Below are 10,672 nucleotides of genomic sequence, written 5' to 3' on the forward strand. Positions count from 1 at the left end.
AGGAGGAGTTGCGAAACATGGAGTCCGAAGGATTCCTGAAACTCGGAACATGGCGAGTAGTTCCGGGTGCTCCTTGCCCGGCCCTCGAAGACGAATAATTGGTGCTGATGAAGGCTCTGGTGGAGCGAGGGTTTTCTCTTCCGCCAATCGATTTCTTCCTCAAAATCTTGAAGACGTACCAACTCTAGCCCCACAACATTTCTTCGAACAACATTCTTGCCATCTCCAACTATGTGGCACTGTGTGAGGGTCACCTCCGGATCGAGCCGGATCTCGCTATGTTTCAATATTATTCCTCCGTGAAGAAGGATTATGTGCCCAAGACTAGTACGCTTGCAAAATGTGGGTGTGTGTTCATCACATCATTCTTCTAATGATGTGACCTTACTATTAAAAACATCCAATGTTCATGATCAGGAAACCTTGATCATTGGTTAATCAACAAGCTAGTTAAAAGAGAGACTTTACTAAGAACCCTTGCTTGTTTATTAAACACACATGTATTAATATTTCCGGTTAATACAATTCTAGTATGGGAAATAAACATCTATTATAAACATGGAATAGGATAATAACCACTTTATTATTGCCTCTTTGGCATATTCCCTTCAATTTGTGGCACCACACCTCTTCAACATAGACTTACCTCCCTTGGGAAGGAACTACGGGAAACAACTGCCCACATGTCGTGTCTTCACTTTGGTTATATTGTTCCCTTCACCCTTGCTCATTATGACTTGTTCTAGTTGTGGTTACTTCAATGTTGTTCTTGTGTTTGCATCGTATAGGTTCATCATCTCTTAGTTGTCCATTTTTACCTAGTTGCACTAGCCCTAAAATTAAAAAAGACTAAAATTGGGTTAACACCTATTCACCACTTCTAGTCGCCCATTTAACTGCTCAACTAATTACCTCGTCTAGTAAAAGTTCGTCCAGATTATCGTTGGGTAAAGTATGAGGGGATGATCGGAGTTTTGAGAATATCAGGATGATGAAAGGATGTAACAGAAGGTTGGGCATGATAGTCGTTGACGCCCTCTGAGCTTTACCCCGCCAGATCGACCTAACATGAAATGTTAAGCTAGGGTAAATCCGGATTTAAATTTTGTTGCATGGGGTAGAATTTTCACTCGAAATAGTATGACTGATTGTTTAATACGATAAACACCATCAAAATATTTTTAGACGTAGATGCCCATAAATACGTACATAAATGCCTCATCACATCATTTCACGCGGATAATGTTTGATTTTATAACTTAATCGGCATCATAACACAAAATAGAGAATGTGGTAATACTATGACCATCTTGAAAAGTTGAACTGAAGTTGGGCATAACTACATTTGCATAGAATTTGAGACAAAATCATTATTCGGACCAGAGGTAGTACATAGTAGTAGTAAAAACACCCCGATCAAAAAATATAAGTTTTCGTATATTTCGGTTACAAGTTTCAGTATAATTTTATGAATATACATATTAATTTTCCAGTTTGACAGCTTGTAGTAATAAAAGTATATATAAAAAGAATACTCCCTCCAGTCTCTTATAATTTACTGGGATTTGTATAATTTATACTACTAATAAATTTAAGTCAATTAAAAAAATTGGAGTAAAATATTGAACAAATCACGCCCGCTCAAGTGCACAGCAGCACAGGTCACCGAGTTCTTGTGAACGTTGCTACCGTGCTGGTGACAGAAGAGCAGCCTCAAGTGGTTAGGATGGCCGGGAGCGTGGCTGACTTCCTCCCCTTCACCGGCGCCCTGGTGTCCGGGAAGCAGCCGTCGGCCGGCAGGTCGGTCACCTCCCCGAACTCCGACACGCTGATCGGGAACGGCAGCAGGTGGCCCCGCAGGTCCTCCACCCCGTCCCTCGTGTACGCGTCCCACAACGCCTCCGCCGCCCGCCGCACCGCGTGCACGCACTCCACGCTCTCGGGCTCCAGGTACGCGCCCTCGCCGACGTTGCCCATGAGGTGCTCGTGCCACAGCGATAACCGGAAGCCGTGCACGAGGCCCCGGGCGCGCGTGCCACCCGGCCCGTTCAGGTGCGCCGGCTGGTAGCTCCCCTGCGCGATCTCGCTGTCCCGGTTGCCGGCCAGCGACCGCTCGTTCAGGTTCGCCGAGCCGACGATAACATACTCGTCATCCACTGCACAACAGATCACCGGCCCATAAAATCAGAGAGTGAGACGTACACTTAACATGGGCATTGCGATATGGCATCATCAAGGTTACAAAGAGCGCGCGCGTACCGATCATGAGCTTGGCGTGCACGTAAATTGGGCACCGTCGGCTCGCCTGCGCGCGCCAGTAGTCCGTGCCCTCCTCCGGCTTCACCCGTGGCACGTACTCGCCGGGGCGCGGCGCCTCCCGGTTCCCGAGGCAGAAGAAGTTGAGGTAGTCGCAGGGGTGCGCCTGGCCGCGGAGCCCGGCGTCGTCGATCGCCTCCATGACGATGCGGTACATCATCTCCACGGTCAGCCGGTTCCACCGCACGATGGCCTGGATGGAGTCGCTCGCCGGCTCCCCCTCAGGCCACATCGGCGTCACGACGTAGGCGGCGAACCGCTCGCCGCGCCGGATCTTGGCGGCGACCTTGAGCGCGATCTCGACGGGCACGAGGTTCAGGCAGCCGGAGTCCCGGTCCTCCGCCCATGACGCGCACCCGCCGAGGAAGTACTGGTTCTCGATGTAGATGAACCGCCGCGCGCGGCGGATGGCCTCCACGTAGCCGATCTGTATGCTCTTGTCGATCGTGAGGTCCTTGCCGCTCGTCAGCCCCCTCTCGGCGGCCTCGGTCGGGTCGGTGGGGAACCCAACCACGGACGCGTCGTCGATGGACCGGAACACCTGCACGTTCCACGAGTCGTCGGTGTCGTCGCCATCGTTGAAGCTGCAGGGATCCGGGAACGTCGCTGGGCTCAGGTCGAGCAGGAAGCCGCGCAGCCTCCTCGGCGCTTGCTTCTTCCACCGGTGCTCGAAGTTGGCGAGCACGTCCCACGCCGCGGGTCCCTCGATCCTGCAGTGCACGTCGTGCCACGGCTCCCTCGGCCCGCCGTGGCGCAGCGAGGCGTGCTTGAAGTTGTTCTGCATGAAGTCGTGCGAGTACGTGGTGTCTAGTTTCTGGAACAGCGTGTGGTTCTCGTCGTCGTACCTGGTCGAACACATCGCGTCATTGGATAAACCATTGAAGATTGGAAACGCGATGAAGAAAGTTGAACAAAAATGGACCTGCCGTCGCAGAGGTCTATGCCGCCGATGAAGCTCACGACGTGGCGGCCGTCGGCGGAGCCCTTCGTTGCAACGTCGAGGGTGACCGTCTTCTGGTGGTGCGTGAACTCGGTGCTGATCTCGATGCTCTGCACCAAGGTGAGTGCGGCTTCGGCGTCGCGGGGGCAGAGGAAGCACCGCACGTTGGTTCCATGGAAGAAGGCCCGGGTCTCCTCGTCGTGCGTCTTCATGATCCCGGCGTTGCCAAGGAAGGCGACGGACGTCTTGTCCTGCCACGGCATCACCAACACGGCCACCCCCTCGTCGGCCTTGCGCTTCAGGAGCTCGCCCAGCGTGACGCCCTCGGCGCCGGGGACCATCCGGGTGGCGTCGCGCACCAGCGTGATCGCCGTGTTCACCGACCAGCCGGCGACGTACACGAAGTGCCGCGCGTCGCGTATGGCGACGTACATGTCCTCCCACAGGCGTGCCGGCCGGTAAGGACGACCGTCGGCGAGGCGGACGGACGGGTCGAACCCGTCGGACAGGTGCGAGTTCTGGTACAGCGTGACGTTGCAGTTGGTGCGCTCAGGGAAGAAAGCCGGCGTGATCCCCTCGAAGCCGGGCAGCCGTACGCCGGCGTCCCAGCACGGGTCGCGCTCGACGTCCGCGAACCGGAGCCGGACGCGGAGCCTCGGGGTGTGAGTCTCGTGGCGGTGCTCGCCGCCGCGGAGGTCGAGCCAGAGCTCGAGCGGACGCCCCGTCGCGACGCTGGCCGTGGGCACGGAGGCGCGGCCGAGGACGCTGGCGCCGACGAGGTGCTGGCTCTTGACGGTGAAGGTGATGGCGGCGGCGGGGTAGGCGCAGTGCAGGCGGAAGGACTGGTTCCATGTCGGGCTGGTGGAGTGGAACTCCACCTCACGGGTGCGCGCCACCCGCGCGGCGCCGACGTCGATGTCCACGTAGAGACTGCCGTGCTGGACGCTGTGCACGCCCAGGGACTGCTCCAGCTTCTCCGTCGCCTGTCCGTCAGATTAACCACGACAGTTAATTCAGAGTTCAGACTATTTCGTAGCGTGCACGAAGAATTCAGAGACTTTTGCTGTGTCGGAAATCAGGTCCACGTATTTAACGTATCTCGCCGGCATTTTATTTTCTCACGGTACATTTTTAGCACATCAGAAAACCCGTTCGTCCTGCCCGCTCCCGCGAGTGGGTGGGCGAACCCTAACTCCTCCCCGCCGCCAGCCTCCTCCCCCTCCCTCCCACCCCTGCCGCCGCCACAAGGCGTCGCCGGGCAAAGCCCGGGCGCCGGCGGCGGCGGGACCTCTTCTCCCCTCGTTTGGCGGTGGCGGCGCGGGCCGATGCGGTCGGCGGGGGCGCGGCGCTGGGACGTGGGGCGCGGCGGCGTGGCCGCTTGACGGCGGCGTGGTGGCTACGGGTCTTCGGCGTGCGCGCGGCGGTGGCTTCGCTCTCGGGTGAGGCGACGGCGGCGGGCGGCGCGAGCTGGCGCCCGATCCGGATCGGGAAGGAGGCCGGGGTGCTGCGACGTGAGGGCCGGCGCGGCTCGGGAGGCCGCCGGTGGTGCGGTGGTGGCTTCCGGTCGGGATCCCGGCGGGGAGTGGGCAGTGCGGCCGTCCGCCGCCTCGAGCTCGGGCCGGGGCAGGGGCCCCGGTCCCATGTCGAGCCCATCCTCCTCCGCCCTAGATCCGGTGGACGCCGACGGCCATGGGGGCAGCCGGGTGTCGATCCGGAAGGGAACCCCTTCCGGAGCCTCGCCGGTATCCGGGGTCCTCGCGGCGAAGTTTTTCCCGTCTCCTCTCTCGTTCTTCGGTGCTCCGAGCTGGGACGCGGGGCGGCGGCCCCGGAAGGTGGGAGTCATGTTGGTTGGCGGGCGAGCCAATGACTCCGGTGTCGGCCGGTGACCACGGCCGTGGGGGCGGCGTGGTGGTCGGCGAGTTGAGTGCTGTGGGGTGTAGATGGCGGTGATGTTGCCAAAGGGAAACCTTTGCCCCTCGGGCCACGGCGGCGGCGTCCGCGGACGGCGTTCCCTTGTTGAAGGCGACGTGAGGCCAATCTCCGTCACTCTACTTCGTCCGGGTGAAAACCCAAGATCCTCGGATCGGGCGGTGGCGGCACTCTGGTGTCGTACTCTTCTTGAAGACACCGTCTTGGAGCCCACAGCGCGAGGCTCACCGTTGGTTGTGACGGAGGTGATTCTTCGGCGATCTTCGGCAAGGCTTGCTCCGTGCCCTCCCCTTGTCGAGCTTCCTTGGCGCTGCTGTTCGGTTTGTGAGCAATGTGGGTCGGTCCCCGGTGGTGGTCGGCTTCCGGTGGCGTTTCTGCGACGGTGGAGTGCTGTTGAGGCGCGCGTGAAAAATGGCTCACTCTCGAGTGAGCTCCGGCCCGACACTCGTAGACTCCAGTTCTACCCCGAGTCCTCGTAGGCGCTTTGGCTGAGCTTGTTGGTCCAATTCTGGCTGTAGTTTCTTCGGTAGTGCGTGTGGGTGTGTGGTGTCGTTTTGTAAGCTGGGTTCAGCACTTTGTATCGTTCTCGCCGTTGATGGCTTTGTTAATTCAAAGTCGGGCACTTGAGTGCCTTTTATCTAAAAAAACATTTTTAGCACATAATCGATTAGCTGAAATCGACTGAGCATAAACGGCGAAGGACGACTTTTGATCCTAGGTTCATATAGCCATATTACTTCACAAAAAAAAAAAGCCATATATCCAATTTTTTTTTTTGCAAATGTCAAAACATTCGGATTTTTGGGCATGAATATCTCCAAATTTTATGTGCTCGCTTAAAGTTTAGTAAAAAAATGACATTTTTCATGGCGTTGAAGACAATAAAAGGCATATTTTAACACCGAATTTTATCTTTGTTGCACCATTCATATAAAAATTTGGTTTTTTTTAAATGACTTCGTGAGCACATATGATGTGGAGATGTATACACATTTTTTAAATTTTTTTTGACACTTTTGAATCTGTTTTAAATACAATTTAAATAAAGAGAGCATATGCAGCAAGAACAGAAAAACGCCAGGTCCAGCATAAACAAGCAATTAAGCATAGTGCAGACTTGTTATTGCAGTTGCTGACATACGATTTTTGACAAAAATAAATCAAGTCTCAAGAGACGGTGCGAATCGACGATTTCAGCTAACTAGTGGCGGTAGGTGATCTCAAAGTTCAAACCAGAAGAGTATCCTTGACGGCCAATCCATCAGCTCGTAAAGCAACCATGAGCGCAAAAGCAACGAACGCGACACTAGTTCGAGAGCTTCTACCAGTCATCGCGGAACGGTAGACAGATCGAAGCACATACTGAACAGAAGATGCGTGCCAAGTCAAAAGAACTGATGACTTACCTTCATGAACAGACTGAACAGATCGAAGAAAGTAAACAGAGGAGCAGCCGAGCAGGTAACGGTCATTTACCTTGATGATGCGGCCATGGATGGCGTTGTGGAGGTGGTCGGCCTCGAACACCGTCGCCTCGAGGACGCCGTGGAGGTACACGACGTCGGTGGCGGCGGCGTGACCGTCCTTAGAGCTCATTCCCGGCGCGGCGTCCATGCTGCATGTCATCCCGCTCTCGGCCGAGCGTTGTTTTATAGAGGAGTCCGGCCTCGCCATACTCACTGGCTTGCCAAGGCCTCAAGGCTCGAGAAGAGGGAAGAAAACCGCACCGGTGGCGCTCGCTTCACGTCCCTTTCCACCACATTCTCCTCTGTTTGCGTCCTTCCGGGGAAGAGAGCAGAGCCAACACACCAGATTCCCCACCATGCATGTGAGACCATCAAAATTCGCCTAATCTCTAACCATCCACACGACCGTGGAGCGTGGAGGACAAGGCATTCCCCTAAATTGCTAAGCATCGCCGCTGGTCCAGAAAGTCCATGCATAAATGTTCAAGTTCAAGTCATCCTACGTCGTATTATAAGCATTTTTTTTGTGAAGCAAGGCCAGATTTTTGTTGAATCGCAACAGGGTTATGCTCAAGATTAACAAAACTCGAGATCAAGTTTTTAGTCTTGCTCTTGTCCTTGTACCGTTTGCCCCTTTTTATATACAGTAGTTGCACATTTGAAAATGTGCGGCTAGTATTATTGGCAGTGCAGAATAAGTTTTGCACTACTAAAATATGTTTTGATAATTTATTTTGTTTTTTTAACTTTACTTGGTTCGTTGTACTTTGAATATACATACTAGTTGCATACTTCAAAATGTGCAGCTTCTGTTTTTATGAAGTGCAAATGGTATTTTTTTATACTAAATATATTTTCAAATTATTTTTCCTCGCATTTCGTTTTCCCATTGTTTATTAACTGAGCTTGTGCGATTTTTATGTGCTAACGGTCATTTTTATGTCATTGCATTTTTTTTTGTTTCTTGACTAGAATGTACAAAAAAATCCAATTGAGTAGAATGCACAAAAATTTCTAGTCCACTGCGGAATGGTTTTGTATAAACTAAATTTAATTAGTTAGAAGCCATGAATTAGCTAGCTAATTAAAGGAATAAGATAATGTAACATGCCTAGAGGATGGAGCACACAAAAAGCATGTGGCATCATAGATTCTATATATGATGTCATGCACCTGGGAGGGTGAAGAGTTTCCTGCCTATACAAAATAAATACAAACACATCACACAACGACTTCCACATTTGGTTACAATGCGCCAAACAAATGAGCAAACCTGACAAGCCATAAGATTGCACTCGATAGATTCTTTGCATCGATGGTGAGCACATGGTAATGACCAAATCCATAACCTCAAAATAGACAAACAACAACATCCACAACGATACGTCTCATAGGGCCAAAATTGTTATTATAAAACCATAAAGAAACTTGTGGACGGGACACATTCATTACTTTTATGTTACTAAGTATGTTTTCATATCAATTTTCCTTCCATCTTATTTTCATATTTTTATCAACCGAGGATGTGCGGTTTTTTGCACTAACGATGTTCCTTTATGTCAATGCATGTTTTTCATGTTTATCGACTAGAAAAAATCCAGTTAAGTCGAATGTAAACAAAATTTTGGTCGACTAGGGAGTAGTCATGCTCTTCTTGTTATGCACTATATTTAATTAGTTAGAAGCCATGCCTTAGCATGATTTTTAAAAGAATAATATGTTGTAAAGTACCTAGAAGATGGAGCACAGAAGAAGAGTGGCATCAAATATTCTATATGTGATGTGATGTCATCAACCTAGAAGGGTGAAGAGTTTGCTGCCTATACATAAGAAACACAAACACATCACGCAAACGGCTTCCACATTTGATTACAATGCGCCAAACAAATGAGAAAACTTAACAAGCCACAAGATTTCACTAGATAGATTCTTTGCGTCGATGGTGAGCACACAGTAACAACCAAATGCATAACCTCAAAATAGAAAAACGACAACATCCACAACGATATGTATCATATAGCCAAAATTGTTATCAGACAACCATAACGAAACTTATGAAAGGCACACATTCAATATTTTTTGTTACTAAGTATGTTTTCATATTAATTTCCTTGCATCTTATTTTCCCATTTTTACCAGCCGAGGTTGTGTGGGTTTATGTGCTAACGATCTTTTTTATGTCAATTCATCTTTTTGTTGTTTGTCTACTATAATAAAAAAATCCAGTTAACTCGAATATAAATTTTGTTTTGGTTGGCTAAGGAGCATTCATCCTCTTCTTGTTATGAAATGTATTTAATTAGTTAGAAGCCATATTAGTAGGATTTTTATAAGAATAATAGGTTGTAACATACCTAGAGGATGGAGCACACAAGAAGAGCTAGCATCAAATATTTTGTATGTGATGTGATCTCATCCACCTAGAAAGGAAGAGTTTGATGCTGATACAAAAGAAATACAAACACATCACACAAACGGCTTCCATATTTGGCTACAACGCGTCAAACGAATGAGCATACCTCACAATCCATAAGACCGCACTTGATAAATTCTTCACTTTAAGACTGACCACATACACATGTAAGGACAAGATCCACGATGTCAAAGGAAAAGAAAAACACCATCATCCACAGTGACACTTATCATAGAGAAAAATCGGTTATTGTAGCACCACATAACACTAACCAACAACGCACAATCGAAACTTACAACATTATCTTGTTTGGTAAGATAAAGTATTTTGTATGATGCAACAAAGATTCTCATGTCATTGTGGTATTATGTGAACGAAGAGGCTTCTGGGTTTTTTCCGATGATAGAAGAACCTTCTATAGTTAGGGTTCCATTCCTAGAGTTTATCGAAGTCCCATCATATGTGGAGATTTAGAGCATTTTTTGTTGCTATGTGGATCCAATGGAATATATACAAGGCAATGCATATCATTGATAGTATTTTTGGAGCTTTTTTCTTTCTCATGACAAAACAAAGTGGCAAATTTTAATGAAAATGGAGATTTGGAGCTTTTTTTCTCGTGACAAAAAATTAAGAATAGAAATGTGTAGGATTATAATGACATGCCCACATGATTCCTGCATATTTTTCTTTGAACTACTTTTGGTTCGATATAACTATCAAAACAAAATGAAAGTTTCCAATAAGTTGATACGAGGGATTTCTGCAAACTATTGTGGAAAAATTTGTACTTAGGAAAAATCTCTATTATTAAAACATACAAATCAAAGCGATCGTAGACATAACTTCTAAGGATTCAAATCCTCCATTTTTTTTATAAAAATCATCTAAATCAAAGAGGCCCTTGAAAACCTTTGCCGGTAGTTGATACGTCTCCGACGTATCGATAATTTCTTATGTTCCATGCCATATTATTGATGATACCTACATGTTTTATGCACACTTTATGTCATATTCGTGCATTTTCTGGAACTAACCTATTAACAAGATGCCGAAGTGCCGCTTGTCGTTTTCTCGCTGTTTTTGGTTTCAGAAATCCTAGTAACGAAATATTCTCGGAATTGGACGAAACAAAGACCCGAGGGCCTATTTCGCCACGAACCTTCCGAGAAGACCGAAGAGCATACGAAGTGGGGCCACGAGGTGGCGACACCACAAGGCGGCGCGGCCAAGGAGGGCCCGCGCCGCCCTATGGTGTGGGCCCCTCGTCGGCCCCCGACTCGCCCTTCCGCCTACTTAAAGCCTCCGTCGCGAAACCCCCGAGGCGAAAAACCACGATACGGAAAACCTTCCGGAGCCGCCGCCATCGCGAAGCCAAGATCCGGGGACAGGAGTCTCCGTTCCGGCACCTCGCCGGAGCGGGGAAGTGCCCCGGAAGGCTCCTCCATCGACACCGCTGCCATCTCCACCGCCATCTTCATCACCGCTGCTGCTCCCATGAGGAGGAGTAGTTCTCCATCGAAGCTCGGGGCTGTACCGGTAGCTATGTGGTTCATCTCTCTCCTATGTACTTCAATACAATAATCTCATGAGCTGCCTTACATGATT

The 10,672-nt window shown here is 49.7% G+C and overlaps 1 protein-coding gene across 1 annotated transcript; it reads right to left on the reverse strand.

Moving 5' to 3' along the window:
• Positions 1 to 1,713: 1,713 nt before the first annotated feature.
• LOC124656914 (phospholipase D alpha 1-like) lies at positions 1,714 to 6,859 on the reverse strand. Its single transcript, XM_047195564.1, has 4 exons — positions 6,662 to 6,859; positions 3,239 to 4,239; positions 2,260 to 3,161; positions 1,714 to 2,156 (listed from the first exon to the last, which is right to left on the reverse strand). Exons 1-4 carry the CDS (start codon positions 6,857 to 6,859, stop codon positions 1,714 to 1,716), a joined length of 2,544 nt encoding a protein of 847 aa, XP_047051520.1.
• Positions 6,860 to 10,672: the final 3,813 nt, after the last annotated feature.

Source organism: Lolium rigidum, chromosome 5 (genome assembly GCF_022539505.1).
Source record: "Lolium rigidum isolate FL_2022 chromosome 5, APGP_CSIRO_Lrig_0.1, whole genome shotgun sequence".
Classification (NCBI taxonomy): domain Eukaryota; kingdom Viridiplantae; phylum Streptophyta; class Magnoliopsida; order Poales; family Poaceae; genus Lolium; species Lolium rigidum.

Excerpts from the sequence above, each read along its gene's own strand:
- LOC124656914 (XM_047195564.1), bottom strand. The coding sequence starts at position 6,859 with ATGGCGAGGCCGGACTCCTCTATAAAACAACGCTCGGCCGAGAGCGGG. Across the intron at positions 4,240-6,661 it reads TCCATGGCCGCATCATCAAG|GCGACGGAGAAGCTGGAGCA; the intron begins GTAAATGACCGT and ends TCTGACGGACAG. Across the intron at positions 2,157-2,259 it reads GCACGCCAAGCTCATGATCG|TGGATGACGAGTATGTTATC; the intron begins GTACGCGCGCGC and ends TCTGTTGTGCAG.